The sequence below is a fragment of the Trachypithecus francoisi genome, unplaced genomic scaffold (assembly GCF_009764315.1).
Source record: "Trachypithecus francoisi isolate TF-2019V2 unplaced genomic scaffold, Tfra_2.0 Lachesis_group20, whole genome shotgun sequence".
NCBI classification, from domain to species: domain Eukaryota; kingdom Metazoa; phylum Chordata; class Mammalia; order Primates; family Cercopithecidae; genus Trachypithecus; species Trachypithecus francoisi.
Window position 1 is genome coordinate 15,251,178 of NW_022681466.1, and position 19,251 is coordinate 15,270,428.

A 19,251-nucleotide genomic window follows, 5' to 3' on the forward strand; every position below is an offset into this window, starting at 1 on the left:
TTTCCCAGTCACAAAGAAAACAGGAACTAGGCCACCAATGGGTCCACAATCATGATACAACCACTTCAGAAACTTTTGTCAGCTGAGTCCTGAAGTTAGCCATCAAGGTTGGCTTGGCTCAGTCTTGGCAGGCACGTCTAACAGGATCCAGTCCCTTCTAGAATCCTTTTAGACAATCTGCTTATTCCACCCCTTTAGCAGTTCATTATAGCTTTTTAAGGGGTGTTGATGAAACCTATATATGGTATTCCCAGTGTTGAACCATCACTGCTAAGCAAAATCTCAAACCACTTTGCATTTAGTAAGCATGCATTGGCTAGGAGACAAAGAGGCTGGGGACTTTGCCCATTCCAGGAATAAACATGTGCCCAGACAAACAAGACAAACTCTCTATAAACCTAAATGGAAAAAAGACCTCCGGGCAGACATTCCCACTCTTCATGTGCCAACAGTTCTGTTTTTTGGGGGGTTTTTTGGTTTGTTCATTTTTTGAGTTGGGGGTCTCACTCCTGTCATGTAGGCTGATCTCAGCTCACTGCTGCCTTGACCTCCCAGGTTCAAGCGATCTTCCCACCTCAGCCTCCTGAGTAGCTGGGACTACAGGTGCATTTTTTTTTTTTTTTTTTTTTTACTTTTTGTGGAAACAAGGTTCTCACTATGTTGCCCAGGCTAGTCTCGAACTTTTGGGCTCAAACAATCCCCCCACCTCAGTCTCCCAAAGTGCTGAGATTATAGGTGTGAGCCACTGCTGTTGGCAAGAATCATTATTTGTTCTCAATGTGTGCTGCTATAAAATGGTAAGGTCTCCGAATGATAGTCTTTATGCTGCATTTTTAAAGACCACCCTCTGAAAACAACTACCAAGGAACTCCAGGACTCTACTGCCCTCCCTACAATAATTCAGCATGAAACCCTCATGAAGGCACAGCTGAGGCAGATTCCTCACCCCGACCTGGCAAAGAAAGCAAGCATATACATACCCAGCTTGGGGACGGGCTGCGTATCCCAGAACTGGTAGCTTCGCTTGCTAGCCTCCTCCATGGTTTTGGCAGGTCCCTGACCCACTGAGAACAGCTCAATGGCCTTCTGTATTTCCTGGATCCTCTCTGCTGGCAAAGAGTTCATCTGGACAAGACAAAGTTGGGGAGAGAAAAGGCGCATTATATTAGTATGACTTTTGATTAATTATAAGTTCAAGAGTTAAGGGGGGCTAGGTGCAGCGGCTCATGCCTGTAATCCTAGCACTTTGGGAGGCCAAGGCAGGTGGATCGCTTGAGGTTAGGAGTTCAAGACCCACCCGACCAACATGGTGAAACCTTGTCTCTACTGAAAATACAAAAATTAGCCAGGTATGGTGGCAGGCATCTGTAATCTCAGCGATTTGGGGAGGCTGAGGCAGAAGAATTACTTCAAACTGGTAGGTGGAGGATGCAGTGAGCCGAGATGGTGCCATTGCACTCCAACCTGGGTGACAAAGCTAGACTCCGTCTCAAAAAAAAAAAAAAGAGTGCTGGGCGCAGTGGTGTAATCTTAGCACTTTGGGAGGCCGAGTGAGGTGGACTGCCTGAGCTCAGTAGTTCGAGACCAGCCTTGGCAACACGGTGAAACCCTGTTTCTACTAAAATACAAAAAATTAGCCAGGCATGGCGGCATGTCCCTGTAATCCCAGCTACTCAGGAGGCTAAGACAGGAGAATTGTTTGAACCTGGGAGGCAGATGTTGCAGTGAGTCAAGATTGCGCCACTGCACTCCAGCCTGGGTGACAGAGCAAGACTCCATCTCAAAAAAAAAAAAAAAAAGAGTTACGGGGTACAACTCAAAGAAAGGGTTTTTGGTTCCTCTGTCCTAATCCCAGACGTCATTACAACTGAAGTAAAAGTGGTTGACAATGAGCTGTATGATGGGTGGGTGCTGCCTGCAGGGTTTCTCTCCTTACTAGTCTTATGTTGTTTGATGGCAAAAGTAATACATGCTCAATGTAAATTTCAAACAATGCAGAAATGTGTAAGACACATAGAAAGTAAACACCCAATAATTCCATCCCCCAAATATAATGCTTGTCATCAACAGTCTTCACTTGGGAAGGTGAGAAGAGGCAAATATAATTCCAGACTTTTTTGCATGCAAGTTCCAAATGCACACACACACTTTTCAAAAACTAAAAGTGGATCATATAATATTATCATACAAACTGCTCTTTAAAGCTATGTCTTAGAGACCTTTCCAGATGGAAACACATGAAAACCCATTTTACCAACTAAATCTGCTGTATCCACTGTATGTATGGACCACAGTATATTTAGCCAGCCCCCTACTCATGGGCATTTTAGTGATTTTGTTCTTCAGTAATACAAGAATGTTGCAGTGAATTTCTTTTCGAGACAGGGTCTCACTCTGTCGCCCAGGCTGGAGTGCAGTGGCACAATCATGGCTCACTGCGGCCTCAACCTCATGGGCTGAAGGGATCCTCCCACTTCAGCTTCTTGAGTAGCTGGGACTATAGGCATGTGCCACCAGGCCCAGATAATTTTTTTGTTTGTTTTTTTGTTGAGATGGGGGTCTCAATGTGTTGCCCAGGCTGGCCTCGAACTCCTGGGCTCAAGCAATCTGCCCACCTCAGCCTCCCAAAATGCTGGGATTATAGGCCACCACACCCAGCATAAATTTTCTTATACATCTATTTTTACCCACTGGGATATATATTTCTGTAGGATGAAGTTAAGAAAGAGGCTTGCTGGGTCAAAAGGTATGCACTTTTGAAATTATTTATCATCAATTTGCTCTCTAAAAAGATCAATAATCCAACGAACTGTGTAAGAGAGTAGCTCCAGACCCTCACCATTACATTTACTAAGCCTCAGTTGAGCATGGTGGCTCACACCTGTAATCCCAGGACTTTGGGAGGCTGAGGCAGGAGGACTGCTTAAGCCCAAGAGTTCAAGGCCAGTCTGGGCAATATAGTGAGACCACTGTCCCTATTTAAAAAAAAAAATTTACCAAGCCTTAATCTATACCAATCTAAGAGAAAAAATTATTGCTTTAATGGTCATTTCTTCCATTATGACTTTAACCATCTTATTCACTGATTAAACATTTTTTTTTTTGAACTGCCTATTCAATCATTTTTAACTAATACATATGTTGAAAATATTTTCCCAGATTGTTGTTTATCTTTTGACTTCTACAAAGTTTTATATTTGTCCGTTTCTGTTTTATGGCTTCTGGGTCCTATGTCAGACTTAGGTTAATAAAAATACATACATTTTCTTCTAATACTTTTATTTACTTTTCTATTTTGCACTTAGGTTATAAAGGAAAGAAACAATATAAACTAATATGTTCATATTGCTTAGTCCTGGGAGGTGGCATTTTAATTTTCTTCCCCTTGCTGTTTATTAAATACATTATTAGCCATGTATAGTGGCTCACTCCTGTCATCTCAGCAACTTAGGAGGCCATGGCAGCTAGATCTCGAGCCTGAGTTAGAGATCAGCCTGGGCAACGTGGGGAGACCCTGTGTGTCTACAAACAATCAAAAAATGAGCTGGGTGTTGTGGTGTGCACCTGTAGTCCCGGCTACTTGGGAAGCTGAGGTGGGAAGACTGCTTGAGCCCAGGAGGTTGAGGCTGTGGTCAGCCATGTTCGTACTGCTGCACTCCAACCTAAATGACAGAGTCTCAAAAATAAACTAAATAAATAAAAAGGGAAGACCCAGGCCGGGCGTGGTGGCTCATGCCTGTAATCCCAGCACTTTGGGAGGCCGAGGCGGGCGGATCAAGAGGTCAGGATATCGAGACCATCCTGGCTAACACGGTGAAACCCCGTCTCTACTAAAAATACAAAAAATTAGCCGGGTGTGTCGGCGGGCGCCTGTAGTCCCAGCTACTCGGGAGGCTGAGGCAGGAGAATGGCGTGAACCCGGGAGGTGGAGCTGGCAGTGAGCCGAGATCGCGCCACTGCACTCCAGCCTGGGCGACAGAGCAAGACACCATCTCAAAAAAAAAAAAAAAAAAAGGGAAGACCCCCACCTACCTTGTAGGGATGGTGATGGTTGGTTTGGAGCTAATTTAAATGAAGTGCAACATGGTATTAAATAATAATGGTATTTTTTTCATAGTGGGTTTTATATTTGAAATAGCAAAAAATTACTTGAAGTCATATCTCAATAAAGTAGTAGATTCAAGTTAAAGCATAACATTTGAGGCAGAAAGCAAAACGTGGGTATACTGGAATGAGAACGGACTTTTGCGAGGCTTATAAACTGTTTCAGAGGCAGTTCTTTTTTTATTATTAAAAATTTTATTTATTTATTTATTTTTTTGAGATGGAATCTTGCCCTGTTGCCTAGGCTGAAGTGCAATGGTGCAATCTCAGCTCACTGCAACCTCTACCTCCTGGGTTCAAGCGATTCTCCTGCCTCAGCCTCTTGAGTAGCTGGGATTACAGGCACGTGCCACCACGCTTGGCTAATTTTTTTTTTTTGTATCTTTAGTAGAGGTGGGGTTTCACCATGTTGGCCAGGCTGGTCTCAAACTCCTGACCTCGTGATCCACTCGCCCTGGCCTCCCAACGTGCTGGGATTACAGGTGTAAGCCACCGTGACTGGCCACTTAATTTTTATTTTCTGAGGCAGAGTCTCACTGTGTTGCCCAGGCTGGAGTGCAGTGGCACGATCTCAGCTCACTGCAACCTCTGCCTCCTGGGTTCAAGCGATTCTCCTGCCTCAGCCTCCCAAGTAGCTGGTATTACAGGCGTCTGCCACCACGCCCAGCTGATTTTTTGTATTTTTAGTAGAGATGGGATTTCACCATGTTGGCCAGGCTGGTCTTGAACTCCTGACCTCAGGTGATCCACCCGCATTGGCCTCCCAAAGTCCTGGGATTACAGGCATGAGCCACCGTGCCTGGTCTCAGAGATAGTTTTAAAAGGTGAATTATGAATATGTTTGAGTTGTCCCCTTGCCCCTGTCAGCTACTTTGAGGAAGACAACACTTACCTGAAATTGTTTTATTTTGTAATGTTGTTTCATTTAAGAAACAAAACGATCCTTACCCATACCTCTGGGTTTCATGCCAGTGCATCACTCTCGGGTTGTAAGCCTTAGGCCAGTGGTTCTCATGGAGTAGAACTCAGACTCTGTGGGACTCATGGTTTTCATTGTAATGACGATGGCATTAGGAGAATGTTTGCAAATATATAAAGGTCTTAAGAAGAGGTCTCTGGCTGAATGCAGTGGCTCATGCTTGTAATCCCAGCACTCTGGGAGGCTGAGGCAGGAGGACTGCTTGAGCCCAGGAATTTAAGACCCAGCTTGGGTAACACAGTGAGACTCCATCTCTACAAAAAATTTAAAAAAAAAAATTGGACAGGTGTGGTGGCATGCACCCGCAGGTCCAGCTACTTGGGAGGCTGGGGTGGGAGGATCACTTGAGCCCAGGAGTGGAGGCTGCACTCTAGCTTGGGCAACAGAGTAAGACCCCGTCTCAAAAAGAAATGGGGGCCTCTCATTGTCAGAGTGGTGGGGACTTAAGACAGAGAATCACTGCTCTAGGCACCAGGGGCTGTCACACGTAGCTCCCCGGGGCACTGGCACAGCAGCACATGCAGTATGCACCTGTCCATTCTGATGGGCACCATGCTTGGGAGTCAGTGTCTGACTTGCCGTGTCTTTTAGGGTACTGAGAGCAGTTTCATCACCTAGGTCTAGGGCAGCAGAGGACAGCAGTGGGATCCAACTCTTCCATCTTGAAGTAATACCAGTGGAGAATGTCAATCCAAGTTGTTCTTATACATTCACCTCAAAACTCTCTCATGTGAAAAAGTGACTCAGTCACAAAAAACAGAGCCTCCTTGTTACCTTTACAGGCTGATCCTGGGTTGAATCTGTCTCACTGCCTTTTTCTTTCTTCTTTTTTTGTTTCTTTTTCTTCTTTTTGGCTCCAGTGTCATTGGCTGGACTCAAACCACTGTAACAAAAAGTAAACACTGATGCAGGATTTTTAAAAAAAAATCTGTTTTGTGCTACCCATGACAAAGAGCTTTCTGTGGAGTCAGACCTTCCTTAATCAAGCCTTTGGCTTCAGAAGCAGGCTGAAGAACCCAGGTCCAGAAAGGGCATTTGGAGGACACCAGCACTCCTCCTGACTCGCACCCCCTCGGCTTTCAGGGAGGGAGTGCTGGACAAGGGATGTCCTATTTGTGTGAAAGGGCCTCTTCCGTTCTTGCTTTTATGTTGCTCATTTTCTTTAGATTGCCAGGGTAATGGCACCAAACGCGAATGATAATTGTTAACAAGGCATTCATACCACAATACTTCCTTGAACTCTGAATGTAAAAGGATGACAGCCAAAAGGCAGTGGTGGGCTTTCTGGAATGCGTTGCCCTTCCTTCCTCCACCTCCCAAATGTATTAGGTTTCATGATTTTCCCCAGTTGGATCTGGAGCACAAGACAGTACGAAAAGGGAGTGAGGGATGAGGAAAAAGGCACATTAACATTCCTGCAATCTGTGTCCAAAATGGTCAATCATGAGAAATGCCTAAATCGGCCAGGTGCAGTAGCTTAAACCTGTAATTCCAACACTTTGGGAGGCTGAGGCAGGTGGATCACTTGAGGTCAGGAGTTTGAGGCCAGAGTGGCCAACATGGCAAAACCCTGTTTCTACTAAAAATACAAAAACTAGCTGGGGCCTGGTGGCACATGTCTGTACTCCCAGCTACTCAGGAGGCTGAGGCAGGAGAACCGCTTGAACCCAGGAGGTGGAGGCTGCAGTGAGTTGAGATCACATCACTGCACCCCAGCCTGGATGACAGAGACAGACCCTGTCTCAAAAAAAAAGAAAAGGTGGCTGGGTGCAGTGGCCCACGCCTATAATCCCAGCACTTTGGGAGGCCAAGGCGGGCGGATCACGAGGTCAGATCAAGACCATCCTGGCTAAGACGGTGAAACCCTGTCTCTACTTAAAATACAAAAAATTACCCCGGCGTGGTGGCGGGTGCCTGTAGTCCCAGCTACTTGGGAGGCTGAGGCAGGAGGATCGTGTGAACGTGGGAGGCGGAGCTTGCAGTGGGCCGAGATCATGCCACTGCACTCCAGCCTGGGTGACAGAGGGAGAGACTCTGTCTCAAAAAAAAAGGAAAAGGCTGGGCGAGGTGGCTCACATTTGCAATCCCAGCACTTTGGGAGGCCGAGGCAGGCGGATCACCTGAGGCCCGGAGTTCAAGACCAGCCTGACCAACATGGAGAAAGTTTGTCTCTATTAAAAATACAAAATAAGCTGGGCGTGGTGGTGCGTGCCTGTAATCCCAGCTACTCGGGAGGCTAGGGCAGGAGAATCGCTTGAACCTGTGAGGTGGAGGTTGCTGTGAGTCGAGATTGTGCCACTGCACTGCAGCCTGGGAAACAAGAGCGGAACTCCGTCTCAAAAAAAAAGGGAAAAAAAAGAAATGCCTAAATCAGGTCTGCAGAATTAAGGACAACTGTTGGCAAGCTCAGACTGAGGGATCACCACTGGCAAAACCCAGCATTAAGAATCTTGGGAAACTAAAATAACAATAGCACCCAGTTACTCCTGCCATAGAGAGATTATAAGAAACGTGTGTGTGTATGCAAGTGTACATGTGTGCACGTGATCAAGGGGACTTCCTTATGCTGCTTTTCCCTACGTGACACACCCAATGAAGCAAATAGTTTCTTAGCCTCATTAATTTTGTTTTTAATTTAAAAAATAGAGACAGGGGTCTCCCTATGTTACCCAGGCTGGTCTCAAACTCTAGGTTTGAGTGATCCTCCTGCCTTGAACTTCCAAAGTGCTGGGATTACATGTGTGAGCCACCATGCTCAGCCTCTTAGCTACACTGAAAAGTCAAAACTGGCTGGGCGTGGTGGCTTATGCCTGTAATCCCAGCACTTTGGGAAGCCACGGCGGGCAGGTCATGAGGTCAGGAGTTCAAGACCAGCCTGACCAACATGGTGAAACCCCGTCTAGACTAAAAATACAAAATTAGCCAGGCGTGGTGGCACGTGCCTGTAATCCCAGCTACTTGGGAGGCTGAGGCAGAATTGCTTGAGCCCGGGAGGCGGCAGTTGCAGTGAGCCAATGTCACGCCATTGCACCCAGCTCTGGGCGACAGAGCAAGACTCCATCTCAGAAAAAAAAAGGCCAGGCACGGTGGCTCACGCCTGTAATCCCAGCACTTTGGGAGGCGGAGGTGGGCAGATCACAAGCTCAGTGAGACCATCTTGGCTCACACAGTGAGACCCTGTCTCTACTAAAAATACAAAAAAATTAGCAGGCGTGGTGGCGGGCGACTGTAGTCCCAGCTACTCGGAGGCTGAGGCAGGAGAATGGCGTGAACCTGGGAGGCGAAGCTTGCAATAAGCGGAGATGGCGCCACTGCATTCCAGCCTGGGAGACAGAGTGAGACTCTTGTCTCAAAAAAAAAAGAAAGAAAAGAAAAAGCAAAGGGAAAAAAAAAAGAAAAGTCAAAATTAGGAGTCCAACCTGAGTACAGTGAATCCTAATCTGGAAGATGAGCTAAACGCAGGGATAATTTTAACTGTATATTCTAGATAACCAATTCTCAAAGAATTGAAAGGTCTGGCATGGTGGGTTATGCCCACAATCCCAACACTTTGGGAGGCCAAGGCAGGCGGATCACTTGAGCTCAGGAGTCTGAGACCAGCCTGGGCAACATGGCGAAACCCCGTCTCTACCACAAATCCAAAAATTAGCCAGGTGTGGTGGTGCACATTTGTAGTCCCAACTACTTGGGAGGCTGAGTTGAGAGGGTGGCTTGAAGCCTGGGAGGAGGAGGCTGCAGTGAGCCAAAATCACATAACTATGCTCCAGCCTGGGCAATAGAGCCAGACACTGTCTCAAAAAAAAAACAAAAAAAAAAAACCCAAAACCCCAAGAATTAAAACAACATAAAATACATTTTTCCATTAACATTATGGTAAATACCATTTATAATTCAGAAAGACTTCAGGGTCTCAAAATGCCTGGGAGTTATTATAAATATTACTCTCATCTCACAGAGAGATACTGTATATATGCATATATATAGGCAGAAAGTGATCTGAAATCACATGCTGTCATTTCCCTTCATAGAACGTCTTCAGATTCTCCTATCTCTTCCTGTTCCTGGGAGAAAGGCTCACATCCAGACTTCATGACCTTACCCCTCCAGCCTTTTCTGGATCTCTCTGCCTTCACAATCTTTCTGTATCACCTGAACTCTATATAGCTGTGGGACTCACCTCTGTGAAAACGGCTTTCCATGTGTCTCTCTCATGCTTGAAATCCTGGAGTGACAGCAGCTTCTTAACTTGGAAGGTGTCAAGCCCAATTTTTCCCTAGGCCCATCACCCTCAGTTCCCACTTAGGCTGTCCACCCTTGCCTCCCACAGCTTCCATCTGGCCAGGCCTCTCAATGTCCCTGATGCAGAAAGACTGTGACAGGGAGAGATCCAGTTAAGTCTGGAGGTTCCTTTAGTCCAAGCATAAGGTCATGAAGTCTAGACACAAGTGCACCTACTTGGTATGATATTAATGAGACCCAGAAGGCATTAACATAGAAGGAAGACTGAGAACATTCAAAGGGGAAATAAGGTAACTTCCTTAAAACCAGATGCTCAGCAAAACCCCCAAGGCCATGGCAAAGAACAGAAACCATAAAGTCATTTATGGCCTAAAGATAACTTCTTCTTCTTAATAACTCAATTTTGTTATCGCACACAGGACCATCTGCAGCCCAGGACAACTCTGTAGTTTTCCTACTCCAGATATTTTCACATTGGTCTCAGGATTATGTGCAGCATTATAAGATTTAAAAACTTGGCCGGGCGCGGTGGCTCACATCTGTAATCCCAGCACTTTGGGAGGCTGATGCGGGTGGATCACCTGAGGTCAGGAGTTCAAGACCAGCCTGACCAACATGGAGAAACCCGGTCTCTACTAAAAACACAAAAATTAGCCAGGCATGGTGGCCGTATGCCTGTAATCCCAGCTACTTGAGAGGCGGAGGCAAGAGAATCGCTTGAACCCGAGAGGCGGAGGTTGCGGTGAGCTGAGATCACGCCATTGCACTCCAGCCTGGGGAAAAAGAGCGAAACTCCGTCTCAAGAAAAAAAAAAAAGCATTTAAAAACTTGCTCATAGGCCAGGTGTGGTGGCTCACGCCTGTAATCCCAGCACTTTGGGAGGCCGAGGCAGGCAGATCACCTGAGATCAGGAGTTTGAGACCAGCCTGACCAACACGGAGAAACCCCGTCTCTACTAAAAATATAAAATTAGCCAGGCATGGTGGCACATGCCTGTAATCCCTGCTACTCGGGAGGCTGTGGCAGGATAATCGTTTGAACCTGGGAGGTAGAGGTTGTGGTGAGCCAAGATTGCACTACTGCACTCCAGCCTGGGCAACAAGAGCAAAACTCCATCTCAAATAAACAAACAAACAAAAAATCCAGGCTGACATTAGGAGACAAAGCAGTGTACCACTGTTGGATACAATTTATAATATAAATTCTTATTCATATCAGCTTATGGAACAAATTATCTAGTCCCAGCATATGAATTACCATACAAGTAACTTTTTATACTTCTACAAAAGAAAGAATCAAAAAGGTAAGGTGAAGAACTGCTGTAGATTAACCAACTGGATACTTACTAAACATAATTTCACACAGGGAAAATAGAAGAAATTACTTCTTTTAACTTTAAAAGTCTTTACAAATATGCAAAATCACTGTAAAAACTACCTTCCTGTCTTTGTTCTTGCTATTGTGTGGAGATACTTCCATGTAGCTATCACCTCATGAATCCAATTTTTGTGTAAGGATCTTGGGCTGAACTCTTGTTCTGCTTTATGCATTGTCAATACAAGTGTCTAGAAATCTCCAAGACTGAAAATAAAATCAGAGAGCAAATTTCATTTTCCTTATATTGGCTTGAATTTGTACACGCAGCCAGTTACTGAGCAACAATCCTGTTTCAACTTGTATATCAAGCACACGGCTAACAGAGGGAAGTCTTTTTTTGTTGTTTTTTTTTTTTTTTGCTTTTTTTTTTTTTTTGGAGACACAGTTTCACTCTTGTTGCCCAGGCTGGAGTGCAATGGCACAATCTCAGCTCATTGCAGCTTCCGCCTCCCAGGTTCAAGGGATTCTCCTGCCTCAGTCTACCAAGTAGTTGGGATTACAAGCATGTGCCACTACGCCCAGCTAATTTTTGTATTTTTAGTAGAGATGGGGTTTCACCACGTTGGTCAGTCTGGTCTCAAACTCCTGACCTCAGGTGATTCACCTGCCTCATTCTCTCAAAGTGCTAGGATTTCAGGCGTGAGCCACTGTGCCTAGCTGCATTTTTTTTTCCTTTAATGAGTCATTTTCACTGAGCTACCAAGTATTGAGCCCCATCCATGAGGACACACTATGAGTTCATAGTCTTACAGCACCCCCAAACAGAAGACAACCAATTCAGCAAAACCAGACTTGCAAGGAGTCTGCTACAGTTAGCTTTCATGGTAATTATAATAATTTTAATTATTCATAGGAAACCAAGCTCAGAGGCCTTGAAAGCAGGACTTCAAAAAGCATCCTAGCAAGCCAATGCCATTTCACAGAAGAATGGCCTCAATTTGGACTAAGGGAAAACAAAACTAGAGGACCCCACAGAAGCCAGGCTAATCCTTCTCCAGGAATCTGGCATCGTTTTTTGTTTGTTTGTTGATTCATGTTTTTTGTTTTTGAGATGGAGGCTCGCTTTGTCACCCAGGCTGGAGTGCAACAGCACAATTTCGGCTCACTGCAGCCTCCTCATCGCAGGTTCCAGCGATTCTTCTACCTCAGCCTTCTGGGTAGCTGGGATTACAGGCACACAACACCATGCCCGGCTAATTTTTGTATTTTTAGTAGAGATGGAGTTTCACCGTGTTGGTCAGGCTGGTCTTGTACTTCTGACCTCAGGTGATCTGCCCACCTCGGCCTCCCAAAGTGCTAAGATTAGATTACAGGCTGTGAGCGCCATGCCTGGCCTTTTTTTTTTTTTTTTTTTTTGAGACAGAGTCTTGCTCTGTTGCCAGACTGGAGTGCAGTGGCATGTTCTCAGCTCACAGCAACCTCCGCCTCCTGGGTTCAGCGATTCTCCTGCTTCAGCCTTCCGAGTAGCTGGGACTACAGTCACGCACCACAATGCCCGGCTAATTTTTCATACTTTTAGTAGAGATAAAGTTTCACCATGTTGGCCAGGCTGGTCTTGAACTCCTGACCTCACGATCTGCCAGCCTTGGCCTCTCAAAGTGCAGAGATTACAGGCGTGAGCCACCGTGCCTGGCCATTTTTTTTTTTTTTTTTTAAAGACTGAGTCTCGGGCGCGGTGGCTCAAGCCTGTAATCCCAGCACTTTGGGAGGCCGAGACGGGCGGATCACAAGGTCAGGAGATCGAGACCATCCTGGCTAACACGGTGAAACCCCGTCTCTACTAAAAAATATAAAAAACTAGCCGGGCGAGGTGGCGGGTGCTTGTAGTCCCAGCTACTCGGGAGGCTGAGGCAGGAGAATGGCGTAAACCCGGGAGGCGGAGCTTGCAGTGAGCCGAGATCGGCCACTGCACTCCAGCCTAGGTGACAGAGCGAGACTCCGTCTCAAAAAAAAAAAAAAGACTGAGTCTCGCTCTGTTGCCCAGGCTGTAGTGCAGTGGTGTGATCTCGGCTCACTGCAACCTCCACCTCCCAGGTTCAAGCAATTCTCATACCTCAGCCTCCTTAGTAGCTGCGATTACAGGCACCCACCATCAGGCCCAACTAATTTTTGTATTTTTAGTAGAGACAGGGTTTCACCATGTTGGCCAGTCTGGTCTTGGACTCCTGACTTCAAGTGATCCACCCACCTCAGCCTCCCAACATGCTGGGATTACAGGCGTGAGCCACTGCACCTGCCTATTTGTTCATTTTTGAGACAGGGTCTTGCTTTGTCATCCAGGCTGGAGTGCAGTGGCACGATCATGGCTCACTGCAGCCTCCAACTCCTGCCTCCAATTCCTGGGCTCAAGCAATCCTCCTGCTTCAGCATCCTGAGTAATTGCGACTACAGGCGTGCATCACCATGCCTGGCTAATTTTAGGCTGGGCTCGAACTCCTGGGCTCAAGCAATCCTCCTGCCGTGGCCTTCCAAAGTGCTGGGCTTACAGGCATGAGCCACCGTGCCTGGCTGGCATCCTTTTCAAAGGGATTTGAAGTCCATACCCACTGGGTGGGAATCCTAGGGCATGCTACGATTCAGCACACTGAAACAGAAATCTCTCAGAGATCTAAGCTGCCACTCACCTTAATTCAAACTGAGATTGGCCAGAACCAGAATCTTAGAATATAGCAAATCAAAGTCCAACTTGTTTCACTTGGTTCCAAAACAGAGTAGAGAATTAAGTCAAGTTTGCCTTGGTGCAGCGACAGAAGTGCCTCCTCCCCAAGAAGGGAGATGGCAGCTCATAGAAAAATTATGAGACTTACATTCTAAAGTTGATCAATTCATCAGTGACCAACCCAGCAAATACAGGGTGAATTAGAATCAAAGATCCAGGAACAGAGCAGAAAAGCAATCAAGAAATGTCATCTTTTAATGAAGGCCAAAATATTCCAAGTTCGAAGACGTAAGACATCCTAAGGACGCTCTTGTATAAATTCAGACCTTGGGGAAGAGATGGAAAACGAACTTCAGTACTTATTTCTAGAAATAGAACGCAGTGCTGGGTATGTGAGCGGGTGGGAGGTAAGGGCAAGCTGGCAGATGAACGGCAAGCGAAGAGGAACTTCCAGACAACACGAGCAGCGAGGGGCCTCCTCTCAGTCTTACTGGATGATGCAATCCGCTCAAAACTGCATGCCTGGGAAGAAAAAGCTCTATCATGGGGGAGGGGAAGTTGAGCCTCCAACACTGGAATCTCAGAACCATCTGGTTTAACTTGTTGTTTATAGATGAGGAAACCAAAGCTCAGAAATGTGAGGCAAATTGGTTATCAACTACCCAACTAGCATCTAGGGAGGAGCCATCAATCTCTAAAGACTTGGGGCCATTTCCCCCCAAAGGCTATGGCTTCGTTCCCTATAAGAACTGACTTTTGAGAATCCTCCAAAGCCAAGAGAATATTGTTTCCTCACACTAGGCTATAGAACACAGCTTTGGTGTTTGAGAGGAGTAAGAATTAGAAGCAATGAGGAAAGTGAGCCATGTTTTATCCAGAAAACTCTGACTATTCTAGTTCTCTGATGTCTGCCTGTTTTAAAACTATAATCTCCTAAAACACTTTTATATATAATACTATATGGCTTTCTTGGCTTCCCAATAACGTTAAAAATTTCCTAAGAACAAGGACTACATCTTTTTTATTTTTGAGACAGAGTCTTGCTCTGTTGCCCAGGCTGGAGTGCAGTGGCGTGATCTTGGCTCACTGTAATCTCCGCCTCCTGGGTTCAAGCGATTCTCTTCCTCAGCCTCCTGAGAAGCTGGGATTTCAGGCATGTGCCACCATGTCTGGCTAATTTTTGTATTTTTAGTAGAGACGGAGTTTCACCATGTTGGCCAGGCTGGTCTCGAATTCCTGGCCTCAAGTGATCTGCCTCAGCCTCCTACAGTGCTGGGATTACTGGCCACTGCACCCGGCCAGACTACATCTTATACAGCTGTTTCCAACAGCCTCTAGTTGTGCTGAGCACACAGTTAACAGTTCAACAGTTATATGCCTGACTGATGCTTTACAGGCATAATAGACTAAAATAAGACCTTGAAAAGCTACAGCCCATGGCCGGGCGCGGTGGCTCAAGCCTGTAATCCCAGCACTTTGGGAGGCCGAGACGGGTGGATCACGAGGTCAGGAGATCGAGACCATCCTGGCTAACACGGTGAACCCCGTCTCTACTAAAAATACAAAAAACTAGCCGGGCGAGGTGGCGGGCGCCTGTAGTCCCAGCTACTCCGGAGGCTGAGGCAGGAGAATGCGTGAACCCGGAAGGCGGAGCTTGTAGTGAGCTGAGATCCGGCCACTGCACTCCAGCCCGGGCGACAGAGCAAAACTCCGTCTCAAAAAAAAAAAAAAAAAAAAAAAAAGAAAAGCTACAGCCCAAAAGAGGGTCAGCAAAACATCTTTAGTACTGTTTGCACAGGACAGCTGTGTTAATATTCTATGAGAGCAATGGAAATGCTGTGCTCTTGAGCTACTGATTGAGATTTTAAATTATCAACTTTCTTTTTTTTAATTGAAAAAAAATAGGCCAGGCGCGGTGGCTCACACCTGTAATCCCTGCACTCTGGGAGGCCAAAGTGGATGGATCACCTGAGGTCAGGAGTTTGGGACCAGCCTGGCCAACATGGTGAAACCCCATCTCTACCAAAAAAAAAAAAGAAACATTAGCCAGGTGTGGTGGTGCACACCTGTAATCCCAGCTACTTGGGAGGCTGAGGCAGGAGAATTGCCTGAACATGGGAGGGGGAGGTTGCAGTAAGCTAAGATCACACCACTGCACTCAGCCTGAGTGAGACTCCGTTTCAAATAAAAATATAAATTTTTTTCTTTTTTTGACAGGTTCTTGCTCTGTCACCCAGGCTGGAGTGCAGTGGCACAATCGTGGCTCACTGCAGCCTCAACCTCCCAGGTTCAAGCGATCGTCTCACCTCAGCCTCCTGAGTAGCTGGGACTACGGGCGTACGCCACCATACTTGGCTAATTTTTATACGTTTTGTAGAGACAGGGTTTCACTATGTTGCCCAGGCTGGTTTTGAATTCCTGGGCTCAAGCTATCCACCTGCCTCAGCTTCCCAAAATGCTGGGATTACAGATGTGAGCTACCATGTCCAGCCCTAATTTTCTTATTCATTGTCTTCTCTCTCGTTAGGCTCTGTCCTACTCCTTGAAAAGTTAAAACAGGTCCAGCTAGGTGTGGTGGTGTGAATTTGTAGTCCCAGCTACTCAGGAAGCTGAGGCGGGAGGATCTCTTGAGCCCAGGAATTTGATGACGTAGTAGTGCACCACGACCACGCTTGTGAACAGCCACTGTACTCCACCCTGGGTGACAAAGTGAGACCCCATCTCTCATAAGTAAACAAAACACAAACAAAAAAGCTCCACTCTAACTATTTCTTTTTTTTTTTTTTTTTTTTTTTTTTTGAGGCGGAGTCTCGCTCTGTCGCCCGGACTGGAGTGCAGTGGCCAGATTTCAGCTCACTGCAAGCTCCGCCTCCCGGGTTTCCGCCATTCTCCTGCCTCAGCCTCCTGAGTAGCTGGGACTACAGGCGCCCGCCACCTCGCCCGGCTAGTTTTTTTTGTATTTTTAGTAGAGACGGGGTTTCACCGTATTAGCCAGGATGGTCTCGATCTCCTGACCTCGTGATCCGCCCGTCTCGGCCTCCCAAAGTGCTGGGATTACAGGCTTGAGCCACCGCGCCCGGCCCACTCTAACTATTTCTAATGGTTTCAATGTCTTAAACACCGACCACAGGTTTACAACACAAGAAAAAAAAAGTTTGGGAAATAAAATTCACAAATTTGGCCACTTCTTTTTTTTTTTTTTTCACTGTAGCTCTCAGATCTCATGGCCACTTGTTTTTTACTTGTATTTTTTAAATGCTAGTCAAGTGAAGCAGGGGGAGTGGAAAAGGAATAAAGCAATCTATAACTGGTTATGACAAATTAGTCATAAACACCACTGCACTTGGACCAATCGCCACTTGTTTTCTACCTCTGAAAAAAAAAAGACAGGAGTTGGAGACCAGCCTGTGCAATATAGTGAGACCTTGTCTCTACATACACAGACCAAAAAATGAGCCTGTAGTCCCAGCCACCTGGGAGGCTGACGTAGGAGGACTGCACCACAGCACTACAACCGGGGTGACAGAGTGAAACCTTGTCTCAAAAAAAAAAAAAAAAAAAAGTCAATTTTTTGGGCTGAAATACAAATTTTCCAGAGAAACTTGTTAAAATAAACCCTAGCCTCTAATATCCTTTTGATTCTACTTTTAGACATCAAGAAATCCTTTTGCAAATCAATTAACTCTTGAAGTATGGTAAGTTCACTAGTAATCCTATTAGTACTCAGAAAGCCCAAAGAGAGGTGAAAGAAATGGCAAAGATGCCCAGAAGGAAACGACATGGCATGAATCAGTATCAGCTGTCTAATCCCTGTACTTCTGCCCCCAACTCTGCACATTCCCACCAATTAGTCATATCAAAAACTGCTTGTGAATCCCAAATGATGGGAAAAATAAAAACACTTTAGTACTGCCATCAAGGTACCCTGGGGCTGGGCACAGTGGCTCATGCCTATAATCCCATGCCCAGCACTTTGGGAGGCCAAGGCGGGTGGATCACCTAAGGTCTGGAGCTCAAGACAAGCCTGGCCAACATAGCGAAACCCCGTCTCTACTAAAAAATACAAAAATTAGCTGGGCATGGTGGCAGGTGCCTGTAATCCCAGCTACTTGGGAGGCTGAAGCGGGAGAATCGTTTGAACCCAGGAGGCAGAGGTTGCAGTGAGCCGAGATCACACCACCACACTCCAGCCTGAGTGACAGAGTGAGACTCCATCTCACAAAAAAAAAAAAAAAAAAAAAAAAAAGGTACCCTGGGAGGTCTGTGAAAAGAACAGCAGGTTATAAGAAGGCATTACAAAAGACCACTTTTGCTGCCACCCTCGGCCCTCCCTGGGATAGTAAGCCAGAGTACTGAGGGTGAACGAGCCAATTCTTGTCATGGACGATAACTGCTTTTCAGAGGTCACAAAAGCTCTGCTATACTAAACTGCTTAAAACTGGAATGAGACAAATGTGTAAATTCCACATTGAGTCTGTTTGGCAAGTTAAGACTTTGACTTTGCAACTCCAAGGTAAAATCAAATGCTGTTCAGAGACCATTATCAAGAATGTTTTGAGCAGTGGCTCAATGCTGGCAGAAATCTCATCCACTAGAATGACTTCTTTTTTTTTTTGAGATGGCGTCTCACTTTGTCGCCCAGGCTGGAGTGCAGTGGCGCGATTAGAATGACTTCTGAAAAAAATATTTGTCTATCATGGAGAGACAAACTGGTTCCCAAGTCTGGGAATGTCCATAGGCTGTTAAATGGATCCAAAGATAGGATTCACACTGCTGCAGATTCAAGATGCAGAAGTCAATTCAGCAGGGGAAAGAAATCTAGCAAGTTCAGAATGGATCCTCTGAGGTGTCAAAAGAGACCAGCGGAGATGCAAATCTCAAGCCTCACTATAAAAACTAAAGTCTGGCTGGGCACGGTGGTGGCTCACGCCTGTAATGCCAGCACTTTGGGAGGCTGAGGCAGGCAGATCAAGAGGTTAGGAGTTCCAAGACCAGCCTGGCCAACATAGTGAAACCTCGTCTCTACTAAAAATACAAAAATTAGCTGGGCAGGGTGGCGCACGCCTGTAGTCCCAGCTACCCAGGAGGCTGAGGCAGGAGAATCGCTAGAACCTGGGAGGTGGAGGTTGTGGTGAGCTGAGATCACACCACTGCACTCCAGCCTGGGCAACAGAGCAAGACTCTGTCTGAAATAAATAAATAAATAAATAAATAAATAAATAAATAAATAAAAAGTCTGGCCAGGCATGATCGCTCACACCTGTAATGCCAGCACTTTGGGAGGCGAAGGTAGATGGATCACAAGGTCAGGAGTTCAAGACCAGCCTGGCCAAGATGGTGAAACCCCGTCTCTACTAAAACTACAAAAGTTAGCCGGGTATGGTGGTGCATGTCTGTGATCCCAGCTACTTGGGAGATTAAGACACAAGAATTGCTTCAACCTGGAAGGCAGAGGTTACAGTGAGTTAACATCATGCCACTGCACTCCAGCTTGGGCGACAGAGTCTTTTTTTGAGAGTACTGAGGGTGAACGAGCCAATTCTTGTCATGGACGATAACTGCTTTTCAGAGGTCACAAAAGCTCTGCTAATACTAAACTGCTTAAAACTGGAATGAGACAAATGTGTAAATTCCACATTGAGTTTGTTTGGCAAGTTAAGACTTTGACTTTGCAACTCCAAGGTAAAATCAAATGCTGTTCAGAGACCATTTTTTGAGACTCTGTCTCAAAAAAAGAAACGAACAAACAAACAAAAACCCTAAAGTCTTCATAAGTGAAATCATGGAGGATATAATCCACGTAAAGGGCTTAGCACAATGCCCACTCCGTAGTGATAATAGTAACTTTTACTAAACACTTAACCATAGTGACTCCTCAGTTGCCTCTCAGAGC

The 19,251-nt window shown here is 45.9% G+C and overlaps 1 protein-coding gene across 9 annotated transcripts in view; it reads right to left on the bottom strand.

Moving 5' to 3' along the window:
• NMT1 (N-myristoyltransferase 1) overlaps positions 1 to 19,251 on the bottom strand; it is a 49,957-nt gene that overhangs the window by 22,436 nt on the left and 8,270 nt on the right. For all 9 annotated transcript variants that reach the window (XR_004430531.1, XR_004430530.1, XR_004430529.1 and 6 more), the window contains exons 2-3: positions 5,858 to 5,966; positions 981 to 1,125 (exon numbers count right to left, since the gene is read on the bottom strand). Coding sequence is in view for 6 of the 9 variants with exons in the window: in XM_033182697.1 (XP_033038588.1) it covers positions 981 to 1,125; positions 5,858 to 5,966 (254 nt within the window). In the remaining 3 variants the exon portion in view is untranslated. The remainder of the gene's footprint in view (positions 1 to 980; positions 1,126 to 5,857; positions 5,967 to 19,251) is intronic.